The 20564-nt window shown below is 32.2% G+C and overlaps 1 protein-coding gene across 5 annotated transcripts in view; it reads left to right on the forward strand.

Moving 5' to 3' along the window:
• ham (hamlet) overlaps nt 1-20564 on the forward strand; it is a 377563-nt gene that overhangs the window by 332335 nt on the left and 24664 nt on the right. For all 5 annotated transcript variants that reach the window (XM_072520632.1, XM_072520634.1, XM_072520633.1 and 2 more), the window contains one exon: nt 16557-16656. In XM_072520632.1, the coding sequence (XP_072376733.1) occupies nt 16557-16656 (100 nt within the window). The remainder of the gene's footprint in view (nt 1-16556; nt 16657-20564) is intronic.

Genomic DNA, 20564 nt, shown 5'->3' on the forward strand with positions numbered 1-20564 from the left:
AATATTAATAAATTATGTCCTCACTTTTTTAGACAATATCCCCATGAAATTGAAACTAACTGCCGTAACAAAAAGAATGTCAGTAATAGGTGAGGATATTAGAGAAGACAAATTTAGTGAAATTCTCTAACTAGCCTACTCGGGATCTTTAAGGGTTGATTTGAGTACCTTGAACTTTTGTATAAATACCACGTGCAGGTTCTTTATAATTAGAATTTGAATACATTTTTTCTGAAAAAGTTGTGTAAAATTCAAGAACAATTTTACAGTGAAAAATTAACAGATTCCTATTACTCAACTTCTTCTCTGAATATTTCGAAAAATATATCTACGAGAAAAATGAATAAGAGTGGATTTTTATCACAATAAAATGTTCTATAATATGCTTGTTTGTGAAAGATACCGTTTGAAAATCACAAAACTCTTTAAAGTTTCTGAAAATTTATAAAAATTTAGTTTTCTCCAGTCCTCCTCATACCTTGAGATCTTGTCAGGGCGTAGTGACACTCTGAATATTATTAGCTTGCTGTTTTCATTGCCTGAAAAACTGTGCTACATGGACGGCTTTATGTAGGAATTTCCCTACCAGAGTCTTCATTTGGTCTTCCCATCGTGTTGGAGATCTTCCTCTTGGTCTTCGACCCTTTACCTTTCCTTTTACTACCAATAGCTCCATAGTCTCTGTTCTTCTGGCTACATGGCCGAAGTAATTTAGGTATCCTGGGTGTACTTCTTTTAATAGCCTGTCGTTTATATGAAGATCTTCCAGAATTGACATTTTGATTCTGTGTTCTGTCCATTCCGTCCGGCTCGCGGAAATAAGAATATAGCCGGGGCGAGTTTCCCTGTCTGTCGTAAGAGGGGAATTGGGAAGGAATGAAGGGGTGAGAGCCGTCGTTTGAGGGGTCGTAGGGTTTGTAGAAATGCATGCAGGGCGCTTCGGCGTTATGGTTACCAGTCTACACTCCAAGTATCCGAGACGAGCCTCTCGTGGGAGCACTGTACTCTCATTCCACAGAACCAGGTGAGGTTAAACGTGCTGCGTCCCTAATACACCCTTTCCTCATTAAGGGTGTGGGGTTACGGCACGTACCTACCTGGTAGACTTAAGAGTGGTAGAGAAGAGCTCCTCGGCGGCGACCTGTCAAACCTACGAGGTCGACCCTCGACCTGCGTTCACCTTTCCGCCCCGGGGGAATAACGGGGGTGTGTGTACCGCAACACAGGTACTACGGGGAGGGTAAAGGCCCGTGTTACTTTACGTAACACGCTACCCTCAAATGGTATCGGACTCATAGGAGCAAGTGGTTAGCTAACGGTCGTATGCCGAAAGGCCAAATAGATGCTTAAAATCATCAGAGGGTCACGAATTCGTCCATGTGATCTGTCCAGAATATGCATAGAATTCTTCTTTAGACCCACATTTTGAACGTTTTGATCTTATTTATATCGATTTTTTTCCAAGTTCATGTTTCAGCTACGTATGTAGCAATAGCCAAATAAAAACATTGCCCAACCTAAAGTTAGTATTCCTTGTTATTGTTCGTCTTTCTATATTTTAACTAATTTACCTGTTGTGGTTCGGGATACTGCTAGTCTACACTTGATTTCTGAGGAACTATCGACACTGTTGTCGATACTACTACTACTACTTCGAAATTCGCTTGTTGGTGTATGTGCAGTAAATTATTATTTGCCCTGTCTACAATCATTATTTTTGTTTTTCCGGTGTTAATATAAAGTCCGAATTCTTTGCTTACCTGGCTTAGCCGTGTTAGTGATGGTAATAATTTCTACTTCATTCATTTCTAGTATAAGTGTGTTATCTGCGCATCTTATGTTACTGATTTTTCTGCCTGCTGTTATAGTGATTTCTTCATTCCATTTGTCTATTTTTTTTCCTCATTCAATATTCAGAATATGTGTTGTATAATAATGGTTATCGCATGCAGCGATATATCGTTGTTTTGACCACATTTGAAGATATTCCTTGTACTATAACTTGGGCTGAGTTTTTATCATACATATTTTTTATTAGGTTTACTCCCATATTAACTCTGGTTAGGTACTTCCAGTACACTCCAGAGGGGATCTGAATCGAAAGCATAATCTATGAAACAGAGCAGCATTGTTATATTGTGGTCTCACGATTTTTTTATTATCTGCCTGGTGTTCAATATCTGCTCACGCGTTTCTGTTCCTGATACGAATCCGCATTGTTCGTTGGGTATCTATGGAAAAAGAAAGTTCCTTAACCATTCATTGATTATATGTAGCAGGATTTTGCTTGTATCATGAATAGGGGCAACGTTTCTTTAATTTGTACATACGGTTAGTGATTCTTTTTTATGGATAGAGAAAAAGGTTAATTCGCACCACTTATCAGGCCATTCACCTATGATCCATAGCATGTTGCGCGTATTCAGGATTACATCTATTACAACTATACCAATTTTGCCCATTGCTTTTAGCTGTGTTTTTTTTTGTTTCTTAATTAAATCTTCATTAAAATGATTAGATTTGTCTCTTTGATTGCATGTTTTTTGTGTTCTAAGACTGATGTATCTTTTGAAGTGTCTTTGTATTATACTGAGCACTAATTTCTCCATGTTTTCGCTATGCTAGATCTGTGTCCATTTTTCTTTTCCATCGTGGTCTTGAATGGCTTGAAGTTGTGGCTTGAACACTCGGGCCAAATATTTAACCTTTTTAAATATTTCATGACTTTCATACCGGTGTTGCATATTGTTCCAATTCTAGACATACATTATTTATATGGGTGTTTTTATCACTTATACACATACATATTATTTTCTTGATTAGCTCCTCTATTTCTTGAGTGTTGTTTCCTATTTTTGTGGTATGTTGTAGCATAACTTTTCTTTTTCCACTAATTCCAAGGTTTCTCATGACATCCAATGTTTATTCTTATGGATTTTATGCTGCATGCACTCTTTTTTCGCTGAATGTATCCATCTGCAGCACAATGTATGTATCTCCAGTGTAATGAGATAAAAAAAGCGATATAATTTTTCTCTTTTTGCATCATAATTATGTAATCCGGCTCTGTGCAAACAAGTAGAAAATTCTCTATAGAAAATTAAACAAGATGGCAAATCTACTTTTAAAACTTGAAATTGTCCAATTATGTCGGCCTGGGGGATTTTTTAAAGGGGCTATAAAAGTAGTTTTTTTATTTGTTGATATTAGTATATAAAAAATTTATCTATATATTTAACTGCCAGTTCCAATAACTTAAAAATAAATCTTTAACTACAGAACTCTTTTTTATTTTAATTAAATCTTTTTCTTCCTCATGTTCCTTTACTACTATAAATTTCTTCTTATTCCTCCAATGAGGAGAAATTGGCAGACTGAAAAAGGTGGAGATCGAAATGCATGATGCGCCAAAGTCTGTAGGACTACCCTAGATATATACTATTAAAAATTATATATTATCAACACTATTCTACTTTTTGTTTACAGATTTTCCAATAAATTTGTTTGTGATGTAGCCAAACTACAAACGTAGCCAAACTTCTATGATTTGGACTTATTAGTTAATCGATCATTCCTTGCGATATATTGTGTGCAAGTCTATATTTTTGTCTCCTTATTGGATGACCTAAATATTTCAATTATCTCTTTTTTTTGTATTCGAGTACTTATTCATTCAACGTAGCAGTTTTTCATTTATGATTCTGTCGACCCGTTTTATTCTCAATATGCGGTGATGGTACCACATGTCGATAACCTAGATCCTTTTTTACCGTCCTGATTGAGAGTCTGGACCAAACAACTACTAAAACTAATCCAAAACATAATAGAACTGAACAGAAAAAGCCATTTGACCGAGTCAAGTTGAAGGACGTTATCCACCAATTAGAAAAGAAAAGAAAAGAAAAAATAGCTTTAGGAATAATCAAAACGATTGAAAATATCTACAAAAACAACACAATTAAAGTAAGGATAGAAAAAGAATTACCTGACCCTTTTGAAACTGGTAATGGGATAAGATATGGAGATTTCCTAAGTCATCTATTGTTTAACGTGATTATAGATAAAATAATAAAAAAGTAAAAACTAAAAACGGATACCAAATGGGAGAAAAACAATTTAAAATAATCTGCCAGGCAGACGACACAATACTACTCTCTCAAAGTGAAGATGATTTACAACGTATGCTGCACCAATTTAATATAACTGCCAGAAAATTTAATATATTAATTTCCCCAAAAAAGACAAAATGCCTGGTTATAACAGCCATTTTACTAAGATTTAAATTGGAGCTGGAAGGTCAGATAATAGAACAAGTGATAGAGTTTAAATATCTAGGAATCACATTATCTACATACGGAAAGCTCGAAACAGAAGTGACAGATCAAATGAATAAAGCAAACAGAGCTGCAGGTTGCCTGAATAAAACAATATGGAGAAAGAAAAATATGGGTGAAGAAATGAAAGGCAGAATTTACAAAACAGTCATCAGACCAAGGTGGAGAACATTAAGGACTGGGTAAGAAATAGGAGAGTAGAATGGAATGATCTTATAAGCCGAATCACCACAAATATACCAGTACAGACGGTCAAGTATCAGTAATAGGAAGATGATCAGTAGGAAGACCACAAAAACGATGAAATGACAACTTAATCGAGGCACATTGAAAAACAGAGTCACGTCTACGTAAAAATAAGAGAAAGAAGATTGAGAGACTATGCTTCTGTACTATTCAGTGGGGAGCTAAACACGTAGCATATTAATATTCTTATTCGTAAAGAGAAAGAGAGACTTATGTAACGGTTATTAAGCTTGGCACATTTAAAACCTCTGTGAATGTCAACGCTTTTTCACTTGTTACATTTATCCAGGGTATTGGTAATTATTCACTTTTTGAAAGGGTGTTATTAATTGTAATGTTTGTATTTTGAATTGGATTCTTATCATTTGGAATTATAAATTATATTGGATCATATACTTAGTTTTCTTGATATTAATTAAGTATCTCTTGATTATTGAATGTTATATTCATAATTTTTAATAAAAGTTGAATATCTTTTGGTATTAGTGCTAATATTAGCTAATACATATTACAATATCGACTGTGTATAGAATCTTATTTATTCTTATCCATTGATGATTATTGCTTCATTTGCATTTAATAGAATTTCATGAAAAATATCTTCACCACATACGTAAACCAAGAGTCTAACTTACACTTTTGACTAATATTTGCCCTTTCATTTGTATATTTGCTTTATGATTTTATTATAAATTCAGGATTAGTCGCAAATCTTTCCTAGCAATACCTTAACACTTAAGACTATCTTTACATGAATCTCTGGGTAGTCTATCGAAAGCCTTGTCAAAATTTATGAGGACTCTTATTTCTAGATTAACATCCAAGCATCGATGTTAGAATATATTTAGAGATAACAAAGCCCTCTTGGTGTCTAAAGTTTTACCCACCTTAGCCGTCTAATTATCGATAATATCATGTTCCAGCTTCTGGTAAACGCAGTTAGAAATGATTTTAGACAAGTCTACTACAAATTGTTCACCATCATCATCATTCTGGCTTTACAGCCCTGCGAGCTAGCATCCTCAAGTATTTTTCTCCAATCGTCCCTATCCATCGCGTTTCTCCGCCAAGCACGTATTCCTATATTTCTTATGTCTTCATCGATGTTACCAAGGAACCTTGTTCTGGGTTTTCCTCTTCTTCTCTGACCAATGGATCTATCAAGGAGCGTTTTTCTAGCTTGTTCCATCCGCATTACATGTCCTGTCCACATCAGACGTTCTATCTTAATATGTTTTACGATATCGGGTTCCTGGTATATTCTATGAAGTTAGAAGTTGTATCGTCTTCTCCACAATACATTGTCATTTACTGCTCCATAGATTCACCCTAGTATTTTTCTTTCGAAACATCCTAACATGTTTTGATTACTTTTTGTTAGAGTCCAAGTCTCTGAACCATCTATTAGGACCGATCGTATTATTGTTTAGTAGAGTTTAATTTTTGTATTTCTCTATATAATTCTGGATTTAAGGAGGAGATTGTGATTTGTGCAAATTTTCTGCGATTTATCTCTGCGGTAGTATTGTTTTTAGTGTTAAGGATCGCTTCCAGCTATACAAATTCGTTCACTGCTTCAATGACGTCGTTTTCTATAACAACTGGCGGTAGGATTTGTGGTTGCGTGCTTATTTTCATATAAAGCACGTGGTGTTCGTGTGTATTAAGGTATAAAAAATGCTTATTAAAAGCTTAAAATTTTTTATTTTAAAGAAGATCTTTTCGGAATTAAATCATTCCATCATCAGTTTACTAAAAGAGAGAGTAAAAATACCAATATTAAAAAACAAGTAAGTTTAAATTTAAATATATAGAAATACCACGTTGGTTTTTTACTATTTACATAAAAAGTTGTTAAAAACATTGTATGGCCACATAAAAACATTGGAAGGACATCCGTATTAAAAAATAATCCTCATGGTATTTATCAAGGTAAATGCAATAGACTGTTAACTTGTTGATTATTAAAAACTGAAAATAGGGGCATCTTACATGACCCCCTGTAGCTGGTGAGGTTTGATGCCCCCATTTTCAGTTTTTAATAATCTATAAAGTTAACAGTCTATTGCATTTACCTTAATAAATACCATGAGGATTATTTTTTAATACGGATGTTTTTAACAACTTTTTATGTAAGTAGTAAAAAACCAACGTGTTATTTCTATATATTTAAATTTTAACTTACTTGTTTTTTAATATTGGTATTTTTACTCTCCCTTTTAGTAAACTGATGATGGAATGATTTAATTCCGAAAAGATCTTCTTTAAAATAAAAAATTTTAAGCTTTTAATAAGCATTTTTTATACCTTAATACACACAAACACCAAGTGCTTTGTATTCAACAGGTATACTAGCCACTCCTGGATATCTCCACTTCATGGTTTGTTTCAGTTTCACTTTTATTTTCATATACTTCGCTTTGTTGATGTTTATTATTAAACCTATTTTTGTAGCTGATTCTTTTAATGCTACATATGCCTCTCATACAGCGTTTTTCGTTCTCCCAATACTATTGATATCATCAGCATAGGCAAGGGTTTGCACTGATTTATTATATATTGAAATAAGGGTTGTGATTTGTGACATATATATTTCTTTTTTTTAGAGCCAGATTAAACAGTATACAGTAAAGAGAGTTTCCCTCGCGCAGCCCGTGGTTTGTTTTGAAAGGTTCAGACAGTTCCCTCTAAATTCGTATTCTATATTCAACTTTCTCAAGATTTTGTTTACAACAATTGTTTTATACTCAACATTTTATTAAATTTACCAACTGATTTGGTATTACTGGCTCTTTCATTGCTTTGAACATTCCCTTCTATTTTCGTAGATTCGTAGGCTGCTTTTTAGTATATAAATATGTTATGAATATCTATGCCGTACTCCAGTGTTTTTTCTAAAATTTGTTTCAGGGTTGCAATCTGATGAATTTACCACCTCTGAAACCAGCCTGGTATTTTCCTACTATCCATTCTGCATATGGTGCCATGCGGTGACATAGTACTGTGGAAAATATTTTATACGCTGCATTTAGAAGCGTAATTCATCTGTGGTTAGAGCATTTAAAGATATCTCGTTTTTTCTATATGGTGCAAAGTATTCCAATATTCCAATCATTCGGGAGGGATTTCTGTGTCCATCTTTCTTTTATAAGCTGCTGGATTAATTTTTGTGGCATATATTGTTTAAAAATTTTTGATGCGTTTATTTAAATATGTTAATGCTAATGCATATTCTATAATATTTTCAGAGCACATTATTTCATTCGATAATCCGATCATTATTCCTTTACGGTAACTCAGCGTAAAAGTCAGGTGTAACTTTTAAAAACGAATTTAACCATCTGTCTCTTATCCCCCGAATCAGAACATTACATTACGAATATCATTAAAAAGCTCGAAGCGACTAATATAGTAAAACAAAAGGGAGCCATATGTCGTGCGCTATTATACAGTGCAATATTAGAACGATCAAATCAGAATGTAAAATCAGAAAACGCTCGGTATGTGCTTGACAAATGTACAAAGCGTTTATTCTTTCAAATACGAGAGGTACCTAATAAAATTTAAGAAGGGCGTTGGAAGTGCACTTCAATGTTGTTAAATAATAGTAAAATTATCAGCTTTTGTTATTACTAATGCGTTTTATTCGTAATAGGTACTTTGGATAAAATAAATCTGTTCTAATAGTTTGTTGCTAAATTGAGAGGTTTTTGGTGGTTTCGTCTACTGAAAATAATGACAACAATGGACGGAATTTTTGTAGTTTGTGCGATTTTGTTTTATAGTATTTCATATTCATTTAAGAGGTTATTCAGTATACCCTAGTGAATCTGGGGAAAATCATCGATTTCACGTAAAGATCTTATACAGGGGTTTTTTGAAAGTTACAAAAAATAAATGGGGGATAGCTGATGACAAATCCTTAAAGACGTACAATTGATTTTGCTTTGTTTTTTTTAACAATCATAAAAACTAAAAAAATTATTTTTTAGCTATACAACGTTTCTTATACATTTTAGAGGAAAATGGTAAATATAAGTTGTAGATCTTAAAAAGTTTTTTAAATTGCGAGAGATAAATAATTGACCGATACAATTGCAAAAGCCCTTATTTTTGCAGTAATTTATAAATCTTAATAACTTTATTTTTTAAATAATGACATGTGATATAACTACTTAAAATTATGACAAATAATGAGTTATTGAGGTGTGCTTAATATTGAGGTTGTATCTTAGCTAGATCGTCGAAATAGTTTGTAAGTTATTCAATTTGTTTATCCCGGAGAGCGAATATATATATTTTTTTAATGGCTTTGGCTTGAAACCTTTAGCCACGTAATTACATATAGATATTAGTATTCATTCATACAGGATTGTACAAGGAGGACACTTTTCACGCTCAGGGATTCATCAGAGCGGCTTTATTGTAACAAACAAGACATAAACCACGGTTAGGTAGGTGGGCAACATATATGGTAAACATACAAAGGAAATATTCACGCATACGATCAATTTTACACTCATACCTTTAATTTAATTTTTACAAGAAATATCATAATTATTTTAAAGATTTTTATATTGTCTTCACTTAATAGAAGATTTACGTTTAATGGTTTACTTAAACTCTCTTTATATTTAAACAACTGTACTTTCTCAAACAATGACTCAAAAGGTATTCAGCAGATCGCAATCGATTCTCTAAGGCTCAAATTTTGAGATTAATTAAAAAAAATTTCAAATTTTTTTTTCAAAATTCAGAGACATCCAATGATGTCTCCTTATTCTATTTTGGATTAGTTTTAAAGTAGGTCTTGGGACCAGGTTATATTTAGTCTTCTTATGGCTGGACCATTGTTGAATAATTCCCTTACTAGCTCATTTACTGCAGAGCTGCTGTCAATAAAGTCACGATAGCGAATATGGTAGCCAACATGATATCCAACGATCGATAACGGTCATGGAACTAGAAGAAGAAGAAGCTCATTTACCTACATTTACATACATAGAATCCATATGGTGATGGATTTCACTCCGTGGCCCGATGGATTTCTTCTCTGATGAAAGGAGTCTTTAAGACGTAGTGAAGTGTTTGATTACTTACGTACCATGGTGCATCCACTATCGATCTCAGCACTTTAGACTGGAATCTTTGGATAATATTCAGCGACGTTGGCTTTGCACAGCTCCATAGGTGTAGTCTATAGAACCAGATAGGTTCGAGTATGGCTTTGTATAGAAGAACCTTCTTTTGGATGTTAAGTTTTGATTTATGTCCAAGGAGCCAATACATTTGTCGAAATTTTTAGTCGAGCTGCCTTCTTTTGGTCTAGATATGTTTCTTCCAAGTGAAACGTTGGTCAAAATGGAAGCCAAGGTATCTAGCATCTGTTACTGTTGGTATTGGTAGTGTATGACTGACTTTTAGCTTAAAAATATTTATAATAACTTTGATATTTTTTATGCTACGCTCTTGTTAGTAGGCTTACTGAAAATATGATAAAGAACACAATTAAAAATAAAGCTTTTATGGCCAATTACAAGCTGAAAATTGAACATATTATAAGTAACGATCTAGATTTTATGATCCAATGTATAGATAGCATATACAAAGAAGGTGTTAAAAATTATAATACGTTAAAGTGATTGTACTTTTAAAAATGATCATCATCATCATCAGTGATGATTTTGTCAGTTTGCTGCGTCGATCTTTCTCACGTCCCCGTCCACACTGTCTTCCCATCTTAGTCTTGATCTACCTCTCTTTCCGTTTCCTACTAGTGCTGCCAATAGAGTTCGTTACATACTTTTAAAAATACCGTCACATTAAAGTGGAGGAGCGAACTTTCCGAGATCCGTTTTTTTTAGAATGGAACTTCAAATTGAAGCGCGCTGGAAAAATTTGCAATATGTCGCCTTCCCTGGCAAGCAGAATATAATATTTTTTTAAACTGGGACAAATCCAGAAAATAATAAAAACTGGTCTACTTTTACCTTTACTTAAAACATCGGAAAAATTTTTACATAAATATATTGAATTCAATTGATATGAATTACATATTGAAGTTTACTATTATTACGTAAGAAATATTTAAATTTTACTAATTAATGTTTATTATTTGTATAAATATGTATTAATAAAAAAATAATACTCCAAATTGGTTATTAAAATATAAAACAATTATTAAATATTATTATATATTTAATAAATAATATACATTAATCAATAAAATTTAAATATTTCTTACGAAATAATAGTAAAATTCAATTTTTTTATGAAAAAATGTTACTAATTGATTTTTCTGGAATTTTCGATTTTTCTGGGTATGCCCTGTATGCCACAGAAACCGAGACATTGCCAATTTTTTCAACGCGGTCCAATTTGAAGTTCCATTTCCGTTGGAATAAAAAACAAAGATAGAGCAGGCGGTATTTTATGAGTATTACTTTGAAGGGTTACACAGCTCTTGTATTTTCAAGCAATAAAAAATCCGTATTAAAGTATAGTACTTTAAGAGTATTTACATAAAATTTGAAGTAAATTCGAGCAATATTAGCCGACTTATAGAGATTTGTATATTGGGCGATCGGTATGTGCGCTCTGTCCACGTACCGACCACGCGGTCAATGTAAAAACTTTAAACGCGTTTTTCTCGAAACTTCTGGAGAACGAATCAAACGATTTTGCTCAAACTTTGCATAGTTCATCTTTATAGTATTGTTTCATGGTTAAGAGCGTAGGCGCAAAATTTCGGGCCAATGCTTTTTGAATGCATTCATTTTTTTCGAATCTTGGGAAAACTAATAACTATTTTTAAAAAATTTAAACGCAGAATGAAAGATTACATTATTATCGAGGGCCGAAAGTCCCTGAAAACTTCTATGTTTATTTTAGTAAGTTACAGGAGTGAAAAAGAAGAGAAACTTAAGTGTGATTTTGAATTTTAAATATCTCATTTAAAAGAAACTTTTTGTTTATTCTAAGGGTCTTTCGGCGCTCGGTAATAATATAATATTTTATTCTGCGTTTAAATTTTTTAAAAATATTTATTAGTTTTCCTAGGATTCGAAAAAAATGAATGCATTTAAAAAGCATTGGCCCGAAATTTTGCGCCTACGCTCTTAAAGAAAGAGAATTTCTATCGGTCGACTCGTTCTCGTTATACGAAAAAAAAATGTTTCAATAGGTAAGAATCAGAAAAATGTTAAAAAATATCAGACGAAATTTGAAAACTTAAAATTTTTTTTTTTTTCATTTTTCATTTTTTTCCTCTATTCCTTTGTTTAATCACGAGCCTAAGGCATAAACTATAAAAAAAAAATCGAGTTTTTTAATTCAGATGAACCTGCACCCAAAAATTATGTCCTCAAAATACCTCAAAAAAAGGCTGGACGAGGAAAACTGCAGGAAAAATCGACAATTTTCAATATTTTTAGCTAAACATTTTTTTACAACTTATTCAAATGCTAATCTTTTCTTGTGTAAACTTTAAATAAAAAGATTTTTGGTTTATAAAATAACATTATTTGAAACAGTTTAGTTTTTTTTTTCTTCAAGTGTTTTGTTACTCCTTAACGGGTTATATATTTGTACTACATCCCGATATATGCCATGCATAAAATGGATCATAAAATTTAGACCTTCGTTTTTAATCTTTTTAATTTTTAGCTTTTAATTTTTAACGTTAATTAAGAATGAAAAGATGATTTTACGAAAAAAAAAATCTTCTTTTCTTTTTTTTCTTTTTTTCTTTTTTTTTAAAGATTGTATTTTTCACCATCTTTTCAGTGAGACTTACAAGCGTGTGGAATAAAAAATATCAGTTACTTTTAAATGTTTATAAGCTAACAAGTCGAACCCTTCTTTAAATGGTTTTTTTAATAACAATTTTGATAAAATGTTAAAATTTTTTTAATATACATTAAAACTGAATCATCAGAGAATCGAATGTGATCTGCTAAATACCTCTAGAGTCACTCTGAGTAAGTAGATTTGTTCAAATAGTTGCTTTCCGGGATAAACAAATTAAATAACTTACAACATGTTTGGTCGATCTATTTGAAATTTAGCTTTTCCTTTTCTTTACTTGCCTTGTATAAGTTCCAACATTCCAAACATAAACAGTCTCTGGGCATCTTCATCAGTTGCATTTTTCCCATTCTTAAAATTGGCCGATATCAAATAAGTGAACGGATTTTAAATTAAACTAAACTTTTTAGTGGATATTTTTTATATTTATGTATAAAAGAAAAATCTTTACTTTTGAGCTTTGTTAAAACATTGCTAACCACTATTGATCACAGTAGAGGTGATAAAATTCCTCCTTTTCATTTGATGATATAAGGTGGTATGTCTTTTCTTTTTGCAGCAAGTTGAATACATTCTAATGCGGTATTATCAAATGATCACCCTTTGTCTATCTTCTTCTTTTAGGATTGTGTGTGATTACGGAATGTTGTCGATTTTATTGGCTATAATAATTTTGTTCGCGACAGCTTGACGTAGATGTTACGAGTAATTTTTATATTTTTAGAATAATAATTAATAATTAAAATAATAGATTTATAGGACTGTAATTTAAAATATTGCCTTAAATAAAACTCATTTTGAAAATGGTTTATATATATGAGATAGTAGGATATCAAGTAGCACTGGAAAGGTTTGGAACAATTCTCCCCAGAATATTTATAGAACTTGAAGCTGTTGGTGAACTATTTAATTCTATTTCTAGTGGAGATTTTGTATAAAGCTCAATCTTTGCTTCATTTTCCATACATATTGCACTCAAAAAGTAAGCATTTATAAATTAACTCATACTTAGCTTTTAGTAAACAACAGAACGGAATCAAATTCGCAAGAGAATAGAAGAAAAAATTTTTCTCGTGGTGGTCAAGTTATTTATAAATAAGATTTAAATTTTAAGAAAATTAATCTTACTTTCCAAAATTTCGAAACAAAACTAATAATACAATTATTCAAGCATTAAAATCTGCGCAGACAAAATTTGAGAGTAATTTGAGAAGACTGTAGTAATAATTTTTTGTAGGACACGAAACAAAAAGAAAACATTAAATTATTTTAAGGGAATCCACAAAGTAGAGAGCTAAGATATTGGATTTCAATTACAAAAAAGGAATAGTATGAAGTACTGTAAGTTGCGTTTGAAAAAATTATTACCAAAAGAAGTGGGTTCAGCAGAAATAATATCGTATTTGAAAAATCTAATAACTAGCTCAACATTAAAATAGATTAAGATAAAAATATATATTTTTAATATTAAACTAAGATTTATAGCGATAAATTAGTAAATTCGTTAGTTATGCTCGTAGTTGCAAGAATCCTTGCACAGAAATCACAACATGAAATGTCCAACCCTTTAATTGCTATCCAATTATCTTCAAAAATCATGTAAATCAAATGATTCGTGGTAACCCTCCCTTTTTTAGCAAATCACAACCGAACCAACCGACGAGTTATAAACAGCGGAAACAGGTTGCCTTCCAATTCCCAACAAATATCGTTATAACATTTTGTAAACGGGGTCAACAAAAATCATTTTTTCCATACGGTTGACGTTTGAACCCTTCTTTGTCACATCCTAGCCTGTTTAACCGGGGGTGGAAAGAGGAAAGGGTGAAAGTTAGTAAAATCGGCCAATAAACTAGCAGGTAGAGGTGCAATATGTTATGCCGGAATTAAAATAATTCAGTTTGAATTTGGATTTCGGGGATTCTACTTTTTTCGAGTTACAAGTGTTTTGAAGTGACTAGAGTTTAAAATATTGAAATCATCTTAATTTTTTCACTTGTTGGTGAGTTACTCCTATTTTAAATTTACATTTAAAACTTTACTTTACATTACTTTAAAATGAATGTCATTAAAGTTATTTAAGTCTATTTGCTTAACATTATTATGTAATTATTGAATACAACTTTTCACTCTCATTTTTTTCATAGAGTTTTGTATAATTGTGTTTTAAATCTACTATTTATTACAATTAATAATGGTCGAGCATAATACGATGCCACTTAAACGTGCAATATGGCCAGTTCATCTTTATTTGGCTTGTGAAAATCTTTTCTATGACATCTCTTTTATTTCCCTCTCTTACTATTTTATTTGGTGTCATATCTCTTCTTGTTATTTCCAGAATTGCGATTTACATTGCTCTTTGCAACCAGTATAATTTTTTTTGTTTTAGTTCTTCTCTTTTTTATATATGGACATTTCAACATAGTCTTGCATCAAGAAGCATACCCAGGTACCTCGAAGTATCTGCAATAGAGACATTTGGTGCTATTTAATTTTATCCCCCATTTTTTCGCCCAATTATCGATCTTGTTCACTGAAGATTGTATGCAGCTTCTTCGTGAATATTTCTCACTGTAAGAATAGCTTTGACATCTAAAAAAGTTGCGATTGTTCCATTTTCGTGTTAAGGGATATCTGAGCCTACCACACTATCTTGCTCTACTGCTGCCTTCATTTCTTTTAACTCTGGGTAGGAATCCTCCTGTTTTATTTTGAAGTATCTTTCGTTAAGTACGACTCTATTAATAATTGTGAGTACTGCCTCGGTAGTGCTCTATTCAATTTATGAATAAGTCCTTCATGCCATCCGTTATCGAAAGCTTGGCTCTTATCCAAGAAGATGGTTAAGCAGAGTTGTTTTGCTTCTTGTGCCTTTTAAAATATTTAGTAATGCTATGTACATGGTTTGTCGTTGAATCGCTCTTTCTAAAACCAAGCTGATGTGTTGGGCAATCTCTTTTCTTCGATAATGACCTTTAGGTTTTTCATTAGGATATTTTTATATAATTTTTGAAGTAGAGGCAATGATGTAGGCTAAGATTATAATTGGCATAAGATATTTGGCAGTTTTCTGGTGTTTTAATCATTCTGACTTCTGCCACTTTCCACATTTTGGAATGTGGCAGGCAGGGCGTGGTGAGACTCTAAATATTATTGCTTGCTGCCTCCATTGGCTGCGACCCTGTGTCATATGGACGGCTTCATACAGGGATTTTCTCACCAGAGTTTTCATTTGGTCTCCGTTCTTCTATCTATGTGGCCGAAGTAAATTAGGTATATTCGGTTTACTTTTTTTATATGAAGCTCTTCCAGAATTGGCAAGTTGGTTCTATGTTCTTTTCAGGACACTTCTAGAATTATTCTATAGACCCACATTTTTAAAGCTCTGATCTTATTCCATTTGTTTTTTTAAAGATCCATGTTTTAGCTGCGTATATAGCAATGGGAAAATAAGAGCATTGACTAACCTGAGCTTAGTATTCCTTGTAATTGTTCGGTATTTCCGTTATTGTTTGAAATAACATACTCTATTCAAAATAATGTATTAAATAAGCTAAGTAATGGCTTTATTTGGTAATCATTGTAATATTTTGCCTGAGCTTTTTAGGATCGATGCTCTCTTTAATTTCCTTATTAATTTCTTTAGCATTAGAAGGTTTAATTTCCAAGAAATCTAGTTCAAAGTCAATTCCTATGTTTTGGTTGAAATGTGTTATCAATATGCTGTGCAAAGCAACTGGCCTTTAGAGCATTGGTTCGGGCCCAGTGCAGTGCTTCCATCAGTGCTTCTGATTGGCGAGGTATATAGTATAGGTCTTTTGAGTTGTTTGGTGGCTTTCTAGAGAGTGTATTTGATTTTTTTTAGCTGTTAACTTGCTAAGTTATGTCCCTACCTATCCATTATTCTAGATGCGTTGTATTCCTCGCTTGAGATGTAACGCGTTATTTACAAACATTATACAAAACTTAATTATATAATTATATAATTAACTTAATAATATAATTTTTAAAAGATTTTTATAAGAAAACTTAAAAATATATGAAAATCTGGCACATTATCCCAATTTTATTTGCCATTTTTATTTTTTAAACAACTTTTAAAATCCTGTACGTAGATTTTTTAAATATTTATTTTAAATATTACACTGAATATTTATTTTTTTTTAGCTTCCCAACATAGTGGTACTGTAGACGACGGGGAAGAAGAGGAAGATATTAACGTAGTGCGATGTTATGCTTGCGATGAGATCTACAATGACGTTGAAAAGTAAGTATATTTTTTTTTGTTTTCTATTGTTAATTTGTCTTTGTTTCTTTCTAAAGTCCTTTAATATAATTGGTCAGAAATCTAGGTGTGTTACTAGGTTTACGGTCACGATTACTGATTATTTTAGCCCTGTTATTTTATTCGTACCATCAATTTTTTTTTATATAGGCTGTAGTTGCCTTCGTATTTTCAACCGATGCCGTCACTTATTTCTATTCTGACATTCTTCTCCGAGATACAACCTTTTCAAGGACTCGCCTACTTCATTCTCGTAAAATCTTCACGGTCTACCCCTTCTTCTTCTTGTCGTTGGGCTAAATTCCAAATTTTTTGCTATTTATGTCGTTTGATTTGATCGTACGTGTCCATACTAAATCAAGCCTATTTCTTTTATATATGACGTATTATGTTTTATTCCAGTGTCATAACTTTTTTAAATCTTTAATTTCAAATACCCGTCTTTTTACTCTACAGTTTCTTCTTATTAAATAAATTTCGGTTGCTATAATTTTGTTCTGGTTTCATTTGTCATTATACTGGTTATAGTATTTCAATTTCTTCTTCTAGTTCCATGACCGTTATCGATTTTTGGATATCCTGTTGGCTAACACATTCGCTATCGTGACTTTATTGACAGCTCTATCGTGGCTCTAAATTATGATGTAGTAGATTTTCCGTACCATTGTCTCAGATTTTTCAGCCATTATGTTCTTTTTCTACCAGGACCACGTTTATTTTGGATCTTTATCTGAATAATCAGATGTAAAAGTTAATATTTTTAGGGTATCGCACAATGGGACCGAAGTATTCCAGCTTGCGTCTCTTTATTATATTGACCAGTTTTATTGTTAGGTTCAGGTGTCTATGTAAGGATACAAACACCTTACGTGTCCTTACATAAGATGTTTGAAAAAACCTCCTAAAACATTTATGCACATCTGAAAAGAGTCATTAAATGAGTCACTTACATTATGAAACATTTGTATACTCACATTTCGAAATAATTTCGTATTCTGTGGGTCATCTCATCCCTTGTTGTTGGAGGTATTTTATAAACTTCATTCTTAACGTAACCCCAAAAACAATTAATCAATTTTATTAAATTCTGGTAATCTGGGTGACCACGCTACTGGTCCATTTCTTTCAATCCATTTATCAGGAAACTGATCGTCAAGTTCACCTTGAATCAATGCACCATGGTGAACAGGAGCACTGTCATGCGAAAACCACATTTGTTCGCGTATACGAAGTATAACGTCATCCGATAATATGAGCAATTGATTTACTAAAAAATCTAAATACATCTCACCATTGAGAATTTCTTCAAAAAGATATAATCCCAGGACATGGTTACCAACAATACCTCCTCAAATATTCAGCGATCGTCTAGTTTGAGTATGTGTAACTATGTTGCATGAATAAGTTGTGACAATAATGAAAGTTGTGCCTATTAACATAACCATTTTTATCAAACGTAGCTTCTTCTCCAAATAGTACATTATCGAAGAAATCTCTCTGTTGACTCAAGACGATTCTTTTTAAAATATTCCTGAATTCATTTTTGGTTCAATTGAATATGGCAAGGGTTGATTCTGTTAATGGCAAGAATTCTTTGCACAGAGTAGTAATTTCTTTTCTTTGAAAATGTTCCATATACATGTCTGTATTTCCACATTTATTTCGTTTTCCTCTGTCATAGTACTTTTTGTTTGTTCGTGTTTTTGTAAATAATTGAACCAATGTGTTTATCGATCCTTCAATCTTTCAAAGCTTACTGTTGTAGGTTGTGTCGCCTCTCAGGAAACCGTCCATGATAAATTCTTACTTATAATAAAGCAGTTTTATTGCATTCCCCCAATATCCAGATCATATCTACCATTTCATCAACAGTAAAATTCATTTTAACTATTTAGTAAGTTTATTCGCTCCGTGCGTGACTGACGCGACACCTACCGCCTTCATCTGACTGTTTTGGACCTACCAATTTTCAGGTTAAACATATGACATATGTTTGACATTGTTAAACAGGCGAAATTGACAATTGTTAATAATTAACTTTTTAATTATATTTTTTCAGTTTATGTATAAAATTAATGTAGTATTAAAAACTGGGTTTCTCAAAATTCATCATAATATATCTTTTTAACCCCAAACGGAAAAGAAAGGGAAAAATCTAGTACTGGCAAATCAAGTTTTTCACGCAAAAGAGCATATAATTAAAAACAGTAATAGTTAAAGGTATGATATAAAAGCTAAAGTCATCAGGCACTCTGCAGTTAGCTTGAAGCCTTATAAAATATCATTTAAGGTAAATTATTTAAATATTTCCTATTTCAATCGCATAAAATTGAGGTTATGTGATATTTACTTTTTCATATTATTAGCAAGGATCCATCTTTTTCTTTTCTCTAATTTATATGTAATGTTTGGGAAGCTAAAAAATCTACACTTACTATTTTTGCTATTATTAGCATAATTAAATACGCAACATGTATTTGCACACATTTTTGATAAAATTTATGCGTAAAAAAATGCCATGATTCCAATTTTGTCATATTTCGCCGCTACGCACGCTGGCATCGTTTCAAGGTACCCCTACCATGGTCACGCACGGAGCGAATACAGAAAGAATTATGGTGAACTGTCAGTTTCACACAATTCAGTCATGTCTTACTTAAAATTTGTAAAAATTTACACACAAATATTGAATAAAAACTGAAGTATACTAATGGTACTTTTCCATAGTGACATAAAAGACAGGGTGTTCCATTTAAAACTACTGAGAAAATAATGTTCTGGCGTTTTGACTTGCCCTGTATTCGGTATAAAAAATTGGCAGTATCAATTATTTTTTAAAATTTTGTGGTAGCAATAGATCGCTGTTAGTGTGTTTTTTTTAATTATACAGGAAGATTTCAAATATAAAATAAAATACAAGGTGTTCTGTATTCTGCCCCTATATTATCAACCACGCTGTAACATTCTAACTAATTTTTGGCTAGTCTATTTGTCTAGTGATTCTGGCAGGGCAGTGTTTTTCATAAACAAGTATATCTTTATTATTTCGTGTGTACGCCAAATTTTATCAATATACATAGTATGTTGTATAGTATAGTAGTACAAAGTGTACAGTATAGCTGTAATTCAAATAAATAATTCATACTTTTCCCTTGTATGGCTTTTAATTAGTCATTACATTTTTTATCCATCAGAATATCTAAGTTTTTTTTACCGTTCGTGACTGTCAGTTGTGGTTTTATTATGTGGCGAAAGGATTCTTTCGTACGGTATTATTTACAGATGACCAAGCCGTAAACAGATAAATCATGGCAATCGTTACAAAAACAGAAAGCTGGAATTTAAAATATCTAAGTAATAAATATTTGTAGATTCGCTTTTAGCGAGTATTTAACACTAATCAGTCTTACTTTTTGCCCTTTGTCCAGATTTTTATTGATGCTCACCTTTTTTTCTTCCTATCGGTACCCTCAGGTTATACAGTGTGTCCAGAACCTGACAAACAAAAACCGGAGATCCCACAGATACTTTTAACATGATTTACACCAATTCACCTAGTTTGAAAATGCTTCCTAATGGAGCTAGAGCTCTTTGCAGATGGCGCCTTGTAATTCGTTTTTTTTAAATACTTCCAGAACGTTTTCATTTAGATAAACGCAAACTGATACGATTATTTATTCTCCAGGGGTTGAATCGATTTCATTAATTGTAAACTTCTAGTACCGATCATAGGCGTCCGTTTTGAGTAGGTCAACGGTTATTTTAACACATAACTTTTTTGTCTTTACCTTTTAAGCATTCCTGATACTAGATTATTAAATTTTCAGTTATTCTAGTACTAAAAGGTACTCCTACTTCAAGTCGATAGGATACACCGTTTTCTAGAAAAA

The sequence above is a fragment of the Diabrotica undecimpunctata genome, chromosome 1 (assembly GCF_040954645.1).
Source record: "Diabrotica undecimpunctata isolate CICGRU chromosome 1, icDiaUnde3, whole genome shotgun sequence".
NCBI classification, from domain to species: Eukaryota; Metazoa; Arthropoda; class Insecta; order Coleoptera; family Chrysomelidae; genus Diabrotica; species Diabrotica undecimpunctata.